This window comes from Sander vitreus, chromosome 16 (genome assembly GCF_031162955.1).
Source record: "Sander vitreus isolate 19-12246 chromosome 16, sanVit1, whole genome shotgun sequence".
NCBI lineage: Eukaryota > Metazoa > Chordata > Actinopteri > Perciformes > Percidae > Sander > Sander vitreus.
In genome coordinates this window covers 24,088,489-24,104,381 of record NC_135870.1, presented here as the reverse complement: position 1 = coordinate 24,104,381, position 15,893 = coordinate 24,088,489, and the positions used below count along the sequence as shown (strand labels likewise).

Genomic DNA, 15,893 nt, shown 5'->3' with positions numbered 1-15,893 from the left:
AGACCCACAGAAAGACATCCTACAACTGTTTTCACAGGCTGAGTAATACTAACCATGACAAGTAAACCGGCCTTTATGTGTAAAATTGGTGGAGTTCAGAGGTTAAATGGCAGCGTTGCTGTTTGAGGTAAAAATCAAATCCTTTAAAGGCCTCACAGAGTCTCTGAATGCTGTAGCTGTCTCTCCTCCAACCACCTGCGACCATTGGCAACCACTTTCAAAAAAACTGTTCCACTAAGACTTTGTTAATACATCCAGCAATGAGATATAAATGGTTAATGTTTGTATAATGTATACAGTTTCTCTGATATATGAACACACAGCAGCTAGAGGAAAAACAGACACTCCAAACTGTCTGTGAGATTTGTCTCTATTTACGTCTCTACTGCTGCAATTGTAGCATTTCACATATATTTTATAATTACATAATATGTGTATTGTATAACGTGTGTGTCTCAGGAGGCTTCTACATTCATATGCTTACGCACACACACAAACACCAACATGCATGGACACGGATTTACTCCGACATGAGCAAGAAGGTGAGTCATCCACACCACTGTGGCGGCTAAACGCATCAATGCCTCGCCTGGCATCCTGCCATGCTTCTTGTGGGTCACAGATCCTACACACACCCACATGTTGTTTAAGTTTAAAGAACAAAACATCAGAGGGAGACATGAAAGACAGTGATTAGTATCAACGCACAGACATCCATATTTCCCCACCATTCATCCACCTTAATAGTAATGGTGAAAGCCTGAGAAATGTCGCTATGCTGAGCATCGTGATGCTAAAGAGATGAGAAGCCAGAAAATAATCATTTCATCAAGCGATTTAATCCTGAATCTTACATTTTTGGTGTCAATACCGCCATCATTTATCCATTTATAATGCTTTTCAGACTGCGAGCCATTACTGCTGGCGCCTCCGTCGTTGACATAGCCATGACACCGAAGTCGGTGGCAAGGAGAAAGAGGGCAGTTGCTGCTCTTGTATCTCGCATGGTGATACGATGATTGGTGCCGTTGTGGTTCGCCACGTTACCAGGACAACCACAGAAACCACACCAAGGAAAATGATCCAGAAAATGAAAAAAAAAAAAAAAAAGACATCCCTTCCCAATGAGGAACTTAAACCACTATCTATGCTCTCTTCAAAGTCAGCAGATTCCTTTGACAAAAAAAGTAATTTTACCTCCCAGAACACAGGAATTGCTGGTCTACTGCTGCCTCGATTGGTTAGTTCCCTTGTGTTATTGTGTGACGTGAGATGAATTGTGTATAAAAGAGAAGCTTTGCAAGTCAAAGCACCTCTTTTTTAGGGCAGGACCAGACTCTTCGTGCTCACAGCACAAAGGGTCAGGGCCTCTAATCTGGGGGGAACACTCGTCGAGCCTATCCGGTTCTGAGTATGGCACTAAGGGACAGAATAGGATATCTCGTGCCTTCGGCCAGCGGGACTTAGAAGATGTATTACACCTTTCAGCACTCGGAGGGAAACTCATAGAATCAGATTGGTTTTGAGTGTAGTGCATTTTATTTTTACACTGCTGTGTTAGCTTTGCTTTTCTTTATAAAATAAATAAAAATACCTGAGCTCGTGTTGGGCCTAGGAAACCAGTCAGTATATGCAATATATAAAGTGTGAACTCGCTGTGAGGAACTCTCTTCACTTTTTGGGGCATTTTGTGCTTTGGATGCAAGTTTAGCAGTTTAGCATTTACTCTGTTAGGGACTTCATTTTCTTTCAGTTTAGCTTGTTTGCTTTTTTGACTTTCTGCTTCAAATAAAATACAAATACCTGAATTTGGGTTGAGTTAGGGAACCGAAAACCCTCGTCAATCTTTTGTGCTTTTGTGGGAGACTTTTTTCTCTTTTTTTTCCACCCTTGCCGTACGGGAGGGGGACACCCCTACGGGGGGGCAGTTCAGACTCCTCTTTAACCGCCGTGGTGAGTTGCAGCCCGGCGGGGACCAATCTTGACAGGCAGGCCCCCTATTACCTCATCAAGGAGTGCATTTCCAGCGGAGTGGAATCTTCAGTGATCCTGTGAGGAGTGGCTTTAAACTGTGAGTACTAACAAAAATCATTTGGTTGTAAAGCTCCCCTCGGGCAGTGTTCTTTTATACACGGGGGGTTAAAAGCCCGTGAACAAGGGACATCTAGGGTGTTAATCAAAGCCTCTTGCCTCGCCTCCGGGTTCCCTGACCCGGGCGAGGGCCCTTTAATGCGGGTGTGTGTGTCTCTCTAATAAACTAAAAAGCAGGGAAGTATCTGAAATAACTCCTTTTCACACAGACCAAAACATCCGCTCCGCTGGCAATGACTGGTGTTGCTGTACGGCAGAAGAGGACATAGTAGACGCGGAGGTTATCGAGGGGAAGGTATAAAGAGAGTTGGCTTTTAAAGAAAAAGCGATACGAAGCCTCAATAACTGTCACATCGCTCATCACTGACAGCAAGGTAAAGCAGCGAAAATATTCTAAATTTAGCGTACAACATTGATGTTTTTAGGTAGCTAAAATACGCTTCGCTGCTGCCCCAACTGCAAATGTACATTGTTTGGCTTCCGTGTTGGTACTCCTGCCTGCTTCTCCAAACTGGGGGCATGTCGACAGTCTACAGACCAACATACATTTCAACAAATATGAAGAATAAAGTTTCCAATAATAAATGATTATTACCTGTCATTATTTACCTATAATGAAGCAGTTATTTTAATGGAATTTCTCCGAATTTCAACAACTGCTATAACTCAAGACAACTAGCTTAACTGTCTAGTAAACTGTCTCTGACTTTTGACACTATTTTCTCTGAAGTATGTACCAAATTACCTTTCTTTCCTATCAAATTATTAGAATATTTCTGACTCAATTTAAACTGCTGTAACTCTTGAAAACATTATGCAATCACAACCAACATAGACCACATGCATATTAAATCTGATTGATCATGCAAAATCAGATGGCATTTCACATGGGGATGACCCTACAGCATGAGGAATTATTTGTACTAAGCTGTAACGTAGTTATGAAGTTTTTAGGGAATCATGACTGTCCTCAGCCAGTCAGCATGTTTATCCATCACTGCGTATTTTGATGCCGATCTGGATCCAGACGCTGATAACATTTTGTACTATATATAAAGCAAATGTAGAGGTCTGTGCAGTCTTGGCTCTCTTGGTGCTTTCGAGTTTACAAAGCGGCTAAACATTCAGACAGTTTTAATTCATTTTCCTGAAATCTGTGGACTGATGTGCCAGGTTTTTCAGACAAACACAGTTGAGAAGAACATGCAATATATGCAAGAAAAAGGACTGTTTAATTGCTGAACACAAAGTGAAATAAATATAAGTACAGTGAGTGACTTGATGTGCACGGGGAAAGGTCAGCTATTCATTGGGAGCAAAGTGTCAGCTCCCTGTGTGGGTTAAACCAAACCGTTTAGTGCTGAACACCCCTCTTGTGCCGCGCCCTTCAAGCTTTAACACACACACACACACACACACACACACACACACACACACACACACACACACACACACACCAAAAATAACACCCCATCCATCACGTCATGTCAACAACATACATTTAGCAAATGAAAATAACCGGCAAACAGAGCATTAACACACAGGCCTCGGAGGCAAAGGGCTTCATACACGCGAGAAGGTGCTTTGCACACAGCTGTCAAGAGCATCCTTGAGTGCTTCTGAGAATGTCAATCATAAGAGCTCTCTACTCCAAGCCGACACAAATGGAAAGCTATACATCACTGGGCTCATCCTACATTGACTTACAGAGCTAACAGAGAAGAGGTCAGGCTGAGAGGAATAACACACCAACCAAACAATACTGTTTATAGGGCTCCTTCCAAAACACTTGCTTTTAGATTTCAACTCCATCAAATCAACACACGTTGTGTACAGCTGTCATTCGATCTTTAATGGAGAAAAACAAGTCTTTTGTTCAAGCAACAATTATGGCACATATTTACGCTTATAGTGGCGGCGCCCTCTAGTGGGCATAGTTATTTTGACGGGACTAAAGTATAACAGCACCAAGTTCCTTGAAAGGAGGCAGGTTGGGGTGGTGGATGGGTCCAGGACTTTGACCCAGGAGACCGGGGTCCGTGTCCCGTTTGAAAATAGAAGGTAACAGTGAGGGTTTTTTTTAACTTATTGGAACAAACGTCACGTTCTGCGCCAAGTGCGTAACCACAAGTAAAGTAACATCTGATTTTAACCCAAACCACAATCTTTTTCTAAACTTAAAAGACAATTCCGGCGCAAAACGAACCTAGGGGTTAATAACACAATTGTGTACCCACTCGATCGTTCTCCGGGACATGTTTTCATGCTAATCGAATGTGTTTGTAGCTTGAAACAAGCTAGCACAGACTGTTGATTAGCCTTCAACGCAGGTATTCGGGGCACAGGGAAAGTAAAAAGAAATCGCTATTTTATACCACTAAAAAGGCTCAAAATATCACCACACTTCCAACGGTAGCATAATGAGGGTCCTTAAATGTTAAGCGAAGCATTGAGAACTTTGTAAGTGTACAGTTTATTAAAAAGATAGTTTAAAAGACAGTAGCTCCCAAGACGGCGGCCGCCTGTATACGAGAACACGACTGTCTTTATCATCTGTTTTTTTCATAAACTGTCTGTACCAAGGGGGTGAGCTTCGCGTCAGAGCTCGAACCTCCTATGGCGCCATTTTGATGCTACCAAATGATCACCCGACGTTAGCATTCCATTGACTGCCATTCATTTTGACGTCACTTTGACAGCGAATAACTTTACATCTGAAGCGTTTGAAGACTTTATTTGTCCATTGTTTATTTCTAAAGAAACACGACAATGTATAAAAGGCTCCATTACCTTGTATCTCACGTTATGGCTCCGTAGCAGACGTTTTTGTAAAAATAGGCTAACGATTGTGTCATAACCACGCAACTTACTGTCGCATAGTAGAGGAATTACCGTATAGTACAGGAGAAGCTCGCAGGTAGTTTCAACTTACATTAGCTGTTTAATTACTAATGTTAACTAGCATTTTAGTTAGCAATAATTAGCCTGTGTCCATGTTATCTCCTTACATATACCTACGCTCTCCGTCTCTGCAAGATTGGGAATGATTGAGATTTCTCTTGGCACAGCTACCAGAAGACTTACAACTTTCAGACAGGTTGCTCACGTCACATTTACGTCGTCTCTCTCAGTTGGAGGCTGCGCAGTAATGCTCAGCACTCACCGGAAAAGTGCTTCTAATATTCTTCACTGGTCTCCGTCCAGAGCAACAGGATCTGTTGGTCCAGTTTATATACTGTCTATGGTCTGTACACTTACAAAGTTCTCAATATCTTTAAGTAATTTTGGTGCCTTAACCTAACCAAACTGCGACCCTTTCACACCGTGTTTAAAACAGCGACCGCTATGTTCTCTGGTTTAAAACGCTCCTGTAGGTCGTATTTCCATCCACCGTTAGAGACGCTAATTTATGAAACGCTCCTGTGGGTCGTATTAGAGAGTAGGAACAAACAACCTATATCGTCGTATGGTTTGAAGGACTTGTTGCTTTAAAGGATCGTAGCTTTTGGATGTTTTCATCTTAATGCATTTGTGTGCAATTCACAGTATCCTTCTCGTCACATCTATGTGAAAATTGTTTGTCCTTGAGGTTCAAGGCTCAGCAGTCATCATACAGTACAGTATTGTACAAAAAAATGCAACTGCAAGTCTTATGGATTTGATTTCACTTTGGTTCATTTTGGTCGTTGGCGTCAAATCTCTGAATAACCACCATAAAGGAGGTGACGGTAATGTACTTTGATGAAAACAATAAAGGCAAGGAAATCTGTGATGGATTATTTGTTTCAAGCACAATTCAAATCTCTGCAAGCTGATTTGCTCTGATGTTCTGGCTAAACAGAACTGAGTATTACCTGTGCTGATTATAAAGGGCCCTTAAAGTCAACAGCAAGTTCCCTACAAAATAATGAATAATTATGATATTGAATAACGACTTCCAGCAGACATGAAAGACAGACTGGAAGTAGCACTGGTGCATTAGCATAGACTAAAAATAGCGGACGTAGCAACCGTGACACCACCCATCTGGGGAGGATAACGCGGCGACAAGTTTACAACTTTTTGAATGTACACAGTGCCATGATAAGCATTGCTAAGCCTCTGTCCTGATTGACAGGTCGGTGTATAACCACACCCATAAAGCATCCCCTGCTTTATGGTATATTTTAAAATAAATGGGACCATAATTTACTAAATGAACATCATGCTGGATTGCAGAAGACTTGAAAATAGCGATTGAGACTATAAACTCATTATGAAAAGGTTTACTGAGGTAGTATTAAATCAAGTGATTTAATTTTCCCATAGACTTTAATAGAAACTGACTTCTTTTTGCAACCAGTGGAGTGGCCACCCGTTGGAAATTAGACAGAATGCAGGTTTAAGGCACTTCCGCATCCATTATTTTTACACTCTATGAGCATTAGCTGTATTTTGTTACCTGGATAATCTGTGATCATACATGGCTAAATCTGGAATTATACTCAGGAACTAACAGGCTACAACATACATACCGTTAAGTGTATAAGTATAGTTATCTATAACTATACGATATATATATATATACGATATATATATATATATATATATATATGTCTGTGCTGCAGTAGATAGTAGACAGATACAGAGATATCATGTGGAGACCACAGGAACTGTGATTGGTCAGCTTGGGCTGCTTGTGTCTTGTCCTACAAGTTTCCAGAAATTGTTGATGTGATTTTTCTCCTTTTCAAAAACACACATCCAGCAAAGCCATCTCCACTGCACACCTCCTGCTCACAGTGACTGCCACTCTCTTTCATGGTGAATGACAGAATGTCAACATGATTGCTTTGGCAATGGTGTCCTATTCAGCAGTGAGACGAGGTAAACCGCCATCGCTCGATATCACAAAGTGAACTGAAGAATGCAAGCACAATAACTGTACATGCAGTAAATAGTCCTAGATTAGTCCTACATGAACACACCATTCTGTTTATTTTAGATAAGAGATTTCTGTATTGCATTTTTTTCATCTCACTGGTTTGAAGGGGCGTGCCTTTGACTGTGTCCTACGGAAGCACATTACAATTACTTGGGGGAGAAAAAGTGACCTTATCTCATAATTAGGACTTACTATGTCATAAATACAAGAAAAGATCTCACATTTATGAGAAAAGATTTTTGAATTATGAGATTATTTTCTTGGAATTCTAGGATCTGTTCTCGTTATTTTGAGATCTAATTTCATAATATATTTCCTTAAAATAATCATTCTTATAATTACAAAATAAGGCCTCCATTTTTCTGTATTATTAAGTAGTACAGGACTTCTCTATAATGGTATTTTTGGGGGGTTTTAATAGTACAATTATTATCATATCTGTACATACTGTATATACTATTTTATTTTGTTGTTTACCAAAAAAGTGTGTGCTTTAGTGTCACTTTGTATCAGCAGGGATGCTTGATACAGTAAGTCTTTCTGACAGAGCTGCCCTACTCCAGGGGAAAAAAAACATCCTTGCCTTCCTTCCTGCATCGACATAAAACTCTGGACCAAAATATGAATGATTCATGGGATCATTGAAAACAATACCAGAGACATGGACTCACACACCCCAATTTCTAACACACACACACACACACACACACACACACACACACACACACACACACACACACACACACACACACACACACACACACACACACAGACAGAGATGGAAAGGCAGCAAAGAGCACTTCCTGTCAGGAATTACAAACAGCCTTTTATATAAAATTGCCTTGGCAATTTCCAGAACATTATTCTTTTCCTGTTTGTCTTTTTAAATCTCTTAAACGTATCAACTTGCACGGCAGTCAGAGGGACATCGGGTTCTCGACACAGTGTTCACATGTTGAGTTAGCAGGGAAAATACTGATAGTCTGAGAAAGAGCAGACTCCGTCGAGTTCAATTTGTCAAATTATCTCCGGATGGAAGCGTAGAGAATGTTGAATTACTCAAGAGTGCTTCCAGCTCCTCGTGTTTTGGTGTAATTGTATTCTGTCACATTAACGGTCAGTTTACCCAAATTACAAAAAAAACCAAATCTCCCTTACCTCTTGTAGTATCGAGCTATGTCTTGAATTCTGATGTTGTTTTTGTAATTTGAGTGACCTGGTTCTTTAAGGAAAAGCACAATGAGACTGGGTAGTGTAAAGAAGTGAAGTGCAGGTCTCACTTGTTGAGTTTGGCCATGTAGATCTTGATGTGGCCGAAGTCGGGCCTCTCTGCGGGGTCCTCGGCCCAGCAGCCCTCCATCAGGATGGTCAGCTCCTCCGAGTGGCATTTGTTGTCTGTCGTCGGACGGAAGTACGGCTTCTGACCGTTCCTCACCTTCTGTACGATCTCTGCGGCCGAGAGGACAGAGAGAGTGGTGTGTCTGGGGCAGGCTGTTCTCACCCTCATTTCACATTTCATTCATGCTGTGTAAAATGTGTGTACGTTGTAACGGCTTCTGTGTGCAACTATGATTTCTTTTTATTTTATTTGCTGGGGTGCCAGCCAGGAAATATCCTGGAAAAAAGTTTGTAGTCAACACACTCAAATGTCAGCCAACACAAAGGCCCTAAACTAAATTGCTCATACAACCTTAACTGAAAATGTTATGTTTGAATTAAAGCAGGCAAGTAGCACAAATACCATAAACACACAACTTTGGTTTTCTTATAATTAGACAGTGTATTAACATAATAATGCTGATACACTGGGTGGACAAAATGATTGAAAAACAGAGCTTTCATTTAACTAAGAACTCCTGACTGGTCTCATGCATTGCCATTGCAGTGTTACTCATTTTTCTGTAGGAAATTCAGTACAGGTTTTTTTTAAACTGCAGTAGATGCTTTCAAACCTAGATTACTATTTCCATGAATATTGACATTCTTTAATTAGTTCACAGTTCTAGATTTCTGTAAATGTGCTATTTCTGCTGGATGAGCCTTAATATATTCAGCATTGCACATATTTCCTCTTTGATGCATTAATCATATCATTTAAAAAGTTTGAAAGAGACATCTTTGCCGAAATGTTTTCTCAACATCCTCTCCTTTCTGTTATTAGCCTCATCATGAAAGTGTTTTTTAAGCAGCTCTGGTTTTAGCCGACACTAGAGAGCAGGTGCAGGCATTCGCTGCCCTCAGCCTGTTAATGGATAAGTATCAGGGCCCTTGTACAATCAGCATCGAGCGTGACTGTGAATAAAAGGCTAATCAAAGTCATCACATGGAGGAAGCGCCCCAGGAGGGTTTCACACATCCCCTTTGGATGTGTGAAAGTTGAACTCCTGATCTTGAATTGCTTTCGAAGTTAAAGTTTTTCCTGCTGTCACTAAGCAGAAACAGCGGTGGAGGTAAGTAGATGCTTGTGAAGAAACCAGTCAAACCGCAACATGTGTGCAGGAAGCTGAAGAGCCAAAGTGTCAGCAGTGATTAAACTCTGATTTTCTTAGTCTTAATAAACTAAAGACGATAAAAAATAATGTGCTGGAACATTCCAGTAAGAGAAAAGCTACTGCAAAGCAAAAGATCTCTCAGGACGTCTGTTGTCCAAAGATATCATTTTCACAAGAATTACTGTATGTCATATGCACTAAGCCCATCAGGCTGTTTCTTTCCTTTGTTGATGCTTTTGAGGCTAGATATCCATTTTAATTTGTCTACCTCAGACTGCTGAAGCCTCATATTAGCTTTGGTTAACCATTGGAATTAATTTATTTCACAGAAATATTACTGTGGATTTTGTCCCCCATCACTTAGATTGAAATTGCTTTAGGATGTGATGTCTTGGCAGCCATGGAGAGGGGAATAATTACAGCAGCTGACAGGGCTTTTAGTCTGCATAAAGGCATGCAAGGATTGTTTTAATTTAAAAATGTTTAACCTAACTTTTAAGGGATTGTTGGGAAAAATACCATAGACTGTATAAAATATGGACATAATCTCTGTGATGTCACCCATAGGTTTCTAAAGAGCCAAAATAAAGCTCAAAGTGGGGGGCTCAGGCTGTCGCCATCTTGGCAGTGCCTGATGTCAGGTAATCCGAAAAATGGGCAAAGAGGAGGAGCGCTGATGGAGCGGAGGTGGGCCAAATGAAGCCTACAGTCCATACTCAGCCATACGCAGCCACCTGTCACTCAAAACAGAATGCCCTCAAATATGCAAAACTTTAAGCCTAAATAAAATGTAAACAGTTAAGTTATAAAAAAATAAAAATTCACCCCCCGTAGAGGTGTCATGAAGGGGGAAATCCAAACCCGTTTTTGTTGTACCAGGCTGTAGACATGTCTAACTCTGCTGTAAAGTTGGGCATTTTACCATGAGGGTCTGTGAGGATTGACTCCCTTTTGGAGCCAGCCTCAGGTGGCCATTTGATGAACTGCTGTTTTTAGCACTTTTGGGCTGGCTTTATTTTTTAGGAGCGGAGGTTGCCGCTTGACTCCCCAGCTGTTTAGCTTCTCTTTTTGTAAGTCCAGAATCCCTAAGAACAAGAGTTTGTTTCTGTCTCAAACCGGTGACAGGGTTGCTTTTGTATGCCCGTAGGGCATCAGCTTTGTTTCTCTTCCTATGCTCTTTGCTCTCTTTACTCTTACAAAGAATTGTAATTATTCTTTTGAAGCATTACATAGTCCCTCTACAATCTACCTTAAAGGAAACCTGTTGTTGTTGGTTATTGCTGACTTGAGGTTGACTGTTGATGCTGAGGGCTCATATCCATCTTGTTGAACACTGATTTTGTTTTTTATCGTCATTATTAATCTGTTTTAGTTTCTGTGCTTTGTCATATTTTTTTATCCCAGATAGGAGATGTGTTGGTTTTTGTGACTCCACCTGCCTCTGACATCTGGCCAACATGTGTTCTTTGTTTGTGTACGTAGCTGCAGGGCTGCGATATAGTAGTCTGACCTTACCAAAGTCCCCTTTGAAATGTCAGTGAAAAGCCTATGAATGAAGTGAACTTTCATCTGTTCTGTCTTTGGCCGAGTCTTTAGAACCATTTCCCCGACTATTTCCTTATGAAGAAGCTTTATAATGTTACAGAGAGATATGGTTTTGTTTGTGAATTACTGACAAATAAAAAACATGTTTGTGCTGATTTATCCGCTCCATTGACTTTTCTTTGTGTCCTTATCTTACATGTTAGACATGCTTAATTGATCCCAGTGGACCTCCCGGAGGCCTATAAAAGACAGTTGTGTTTACCTTTGGGGCTGAGGTCCATGCCATCCACATAGAAAGGCCCATTCCTCAGGGCTATTTCCTGCAGTATGATGCCAAAACTGTAAACATCACCCTTGGGAGTCCCTTGAGGAGGGTGGCGGTCGTATATGAGCAGCTCAGGAGCCGTCCACATCTTCTCTGAGAAAACCAAGAAACGGAACTGAGCTGATGTTTTTTTGTGAATGAAAAGGATTCCGTGCTGTGAGCGAAGAAATTAACTTCACTTACTTGCATAGAGTGCGTGCGAGTCATCGTTTTCGCAGGATGAGCGGAAGCTGGCCAAGCCATAATCCGTGATTTTCAAAACAAATCGACTGTCCACCACGCAATTAGATGACTTCAAATTTCCATGGCAGCCAATGTAGCTGTTGTGGAGATAGTTCATTCCCTGGTGGAGAGGAGCATTAAGTCAAGCATGAATGGGTGTTCTCTCTCTCTCTCTCTTTCCTCCCCCCCCCCTCCCTCTTCATACATGAAAACACACAAATCCAGACATATGGAAATAATACGCTCTGACAAGTGGATGCATGCTGAAGGTTTTCAAAAGAGGCCGTGATTCAAGGACGGCACAGGGGAATTTCTGTGAAATTACTGTTAATTCCTTTGGGAAAAGGACAGCGGTTACTGAATGTACTTGTGTTCAATATTTAGTGGAAATGTTGAGTCAAACGTCCCTCAGAGCTACACCAGCACCTCCTTTTTGTAAAGCGCTGCTATCTGTGTGGAGAGAAGTAGCTGGAGCGCTTCGTCATGCATGTAGTTCAATATCGAATCCATCCCAGAGACCGCTAACAAAAAGCCTCTTTGTTAGGACAGATTAAAAATAATCTCCTAAAGTAAATCCATGATTAGTTTTGATTAAGATGGAAGGAAAATGTTAGCAAAGTTTATGAGTATGTTTCTGTACTACTTTACACTACTTTATACAAAAGCAACATTTGCTGTTGTTTCATACACTGCACTGTGCCAAAAATACTTTTTTTGTGCATGTTGTTTCCCTCTGACTCTCTCTTACTGCCTCACTCACACTTTCACAAACTGTCCATGTGAAACCATGGCAACTGGACATTTTTTGTGAGTCCTAAACACACAAAGCATCTAATTAACATTGATAAGTAACCAAGTTTCTTTTGACATTATATAAATCCTGTCTCCTAAAAATGGACATTTCCATACAACTAAATTGCCTTTGTTTCAACACATCCTAACTATAACCATTGCCTAATCCTAGTGCCTTCCAGGCAGCGCTTGCATTCAAGCCATTGCCAAATGAGTTGCTACAAAGTTAATTAAGACTATCAGCTCCACACAACTCTCTCTGTATTTCTCAGTATGACTATATGACTGTGTTCAGAAGGGGTGGGGTGCGCAGTCATGGAAGGCTTGTATGATGTGGACGAAGTAATGACAACATTGTTGTTGTCATTAGTTAGAATTTCTCATGGGGGTGGCAGAAACTACGCACTATAGCTTTAAAGTATGTTGCGAACGTAAATAAGTCAACATTGGCTTTTGGTTTCACGCGGGACACGAACAGCGTCTCCTAAGTCAAAGTCCTGTGGTTGTTTGGCCCATCCATCCATCCATTCCAACTTCTTCCCTAAACTGACTCTGAAATTGGACTTTGACTAGAAATGTTTTTGTGATAGGTCAAAAACAAACGTAATCCAGGAGAAAATATGTCGAGACAGGGCTGAAATCGAATGTCCTGTACTTTGATTTCTGTTTTTTGTTTACATAGATTTCAGTCTGACCGCCTCGTACCTTCACTATGTCATTGATCAGCGAGTAGCGGAACATCCAGTCCAGGTTGATGCTCTCATTCTCCAAAATGTCCTGGAAAAACAAAAACAAATCAAAAATGGAGCAGAGATTATTTACAGACAGGAAAAGAAATCCAGTTTCTGCTTTATCTTTTACATTTCCAAGAGCCTCTCAGCAGCCAGGACAGACCCAATGTTTATTTTGGGACTAAATACAATACAATACACTCTGTTTCATCCTCAGGGTCACACATTTAGCCTCCAGCTTTGACGTCCAGCCACATCAGTTGCAGCTATCTGCATTTTAATTCAATTCAATTCATTTCAATTCAATTCAAATAACTTTATTTGTCCCAGAGGGGCAATTAAAAGGCACCAAGAGTAGCACATAAAAAGACAATTAACAGATACGGTACAAATGTGAATTAATAGATAAACAAATAACTAATACATTGGGTTGGGCTGTGCATTCTAAAGTGCTGGAGATCAGTAATACGAGTCATTAAAACCATAATTAAAAAGGTGCTGTGGTGCAGTTCTTATTTTTGATTCTTTCTCTAAGTGTGAGTGTTTTCCAGTTCGTCCATTTTAGGAAGCTGCTGGCATGTTGGGAACAGAGTGAAGGCCAAGAACTAATTCACTTCAGGCATCATGTACTGGAATCGCATAAGATTGATATGAGACAAAGACACATTTGTCACACTTCAAAGATGATCTTTCCACGTGCTGTACTCTCACTGTAGACCAAATAAGGGGCTTTCTGGTGCCGTAGAGCTCAGTGTTTGGAGCTCGGTACAAACACTGCCAGGAAGATTTTGTCTAACCTAAAACAGTTTACTACTGCAACAACAAAAGTCCATCAGCTGGCTTATGTTAGAAACTTTTCATTTCATTTCATTCAGTGATTAATAAGGCTGAGGACAGCTGACAGAGGCAAGTTACGGGCATTGCGTTAAGTCATTACTCAAGTTATGTCGTTTAAGTGAAGATATGTTTTTGCTCCTGATTTCAGACAAAGTCAAAAACCTGATTTTAATTACATTTGGTGGAAAGTTTGCTTATAAGCCAAGAAACAAGGGATTTGCTTGAATCTAAAAGAAATATGGCACATGTATAGGCTAACTAACGGTTACTAACAGGGTTGGGTATCGTTTAGGTTTTTTCCGATACCGGTGCTAAAACCATACTTTTAAAATGGTGCCGGTGCCTAAACGGTGCATGAATCGATACTTAAAAAAAATAGGGTAATAGGGTATTTTACAATAATTTAAATGCACCACGACGCTTACTAGTTTCAAGTGAACGCACCACGTCTGTGTTGTTTTTCCGACAACGGCAGCTGCAGACTGCTTAACGTCCCGCTGTTGGAATCTTCTACAGTGAAATACAGACACCATTTACACCATTTAGCTGTCAGCATTTTAACCATGTTTACTCCAGCTGCTAGCTAACAGTAGGCTAACGTTACCTGCTGTCAAGTGAAGTGTTAACTAGTGTCACGTGCAGCGATGCTCCTGTTGCCTCAAACGTCTGTTTCAGAGCATCAGAGAGCAGCACAGAAGGCATTTAAGTGGCACCGAAATGAGGCACCGAAATCTGTGTTGCAATTCGGTCCGGTAGATACCGGTCGTTTAGGCACCGGTGCCGTATTAGCACGGTAGTTTCGGTACCCAACCCTAGTTACTAACATTGATTTTTTTATCAATTTTAGTCTGTAAAATAGTGAAAATGCTGATCAGCCCAAGGTGACATATAGCTTGTTTTGTTCGACCAACAATCCATAACCCAAAGATATTCCATTTTCAATAAAAACAAAGAAGATCAGCTTATCCTCATTTTGTGGATGGCTTTCCCAAAATGTCGAACTGTTCCTTTCGTTTTCTGTTGATCGAAATTCTATAGCTGTCAAATAACCATTGCAGAGGACTGTACAGCCTTGGCAGACGTGTGGCTCTCTGAAGGCTTTTAGTTTGCCTGTGAAATAGTTCCGTTTTTGAAGAAAACAATGATTTGACAAATATAACCTGATTAAAGCAACTACAAGGAGTTTTTAACTAATTATGAATTGAATACTGATGCCTCTATATGACATAAACAAATGAGACCATCAGCGAGAAGATTGGCTTTTTGTACATAGTTATTCTTAACGCCTGTCCCTGGGTCCGATTCCCCAGGAAACCAGACAAAACCATTTATAAAACGCAGCCCGGTAGAGCCTAGGTGTACATTTTCCCAGGCAAAGTTTCCGGGCTAGTATGTTAGCCAGTCAAAAGGAAGCCGGAGGAGTTTTTTCTTCAGAGAATTTTATTTTTAACGTTATATTTTGTGGGTATGGCGGATACTGGAGCAAGATCAGCAAAGAGAAAAAAGAAAAGAACTGACCGAAGAACAAAAAGGGACAGTGATTTGAAATGATTCAAAATCGATCCTGAATTGGCCCTCTTCCTCATGGACAGGTATGCAATATGTCTATTTTATTTATGAAATACATTGCGAGACGTTATTTTACATCAAAAGCCTATATGAATTTACATTGGTGGCTAAAACAAAGTATACATTTATATTAAAAATATTTATATTTTAGTTATTAATCTTAGCCATAAATAAATACATTACCTAATCGCAATGCATCCTGCAAACAGCTGTTTAAATAAAAAGAGTATAAAAAGTTGCGTTTTTCTTTCACTCGCTTCCAAAACAAACCTGCTAGCCGCCAAAATCAACACAAAATGAAAGTTCCCTATAGTTGCTTTAAGGCAGACTTTTTTTAAGACATACACATTAGGGCTGGGTACTGG

General features: G+C 40.5%; 1 protein-coding gene across 1 annotated transcript in view; it reads right to left on the bottom strand.

The window, feature by feature from the left end:
* Positions 1 to 15,893, bottom strand: part of npr2 (natriuretic peptide receptor 2) — a 77,732-nt gene that overhangs the window by 13,062 nt on the left and 48,777 nt on the right. Inside the window, exons 12-15 of the mRNA XM_078271248.1 lie at positions 13,097 to 13,168; positions 11,561 to 11,720; positions 11,315 to 11,470; positions 8,296 to 8,464 (exon numbers count right to left, since the gene is read on the bottom strand). Of these exons, the coding sequence (XP_078127374.1) occupies positions 8,296 to 8,464; positions 11,315 to 11,470; positions 11,561 to 11,720; positions 13,097 to 13,168 (557 nt within the window). The remainder of the gene's footprint in view (positions 1 to 8,295; positions 8,465 to 11,314; positions 11,471 to 11,560; positions 11,721 to 13,096; positions 13,169 to 15,893) is intronic.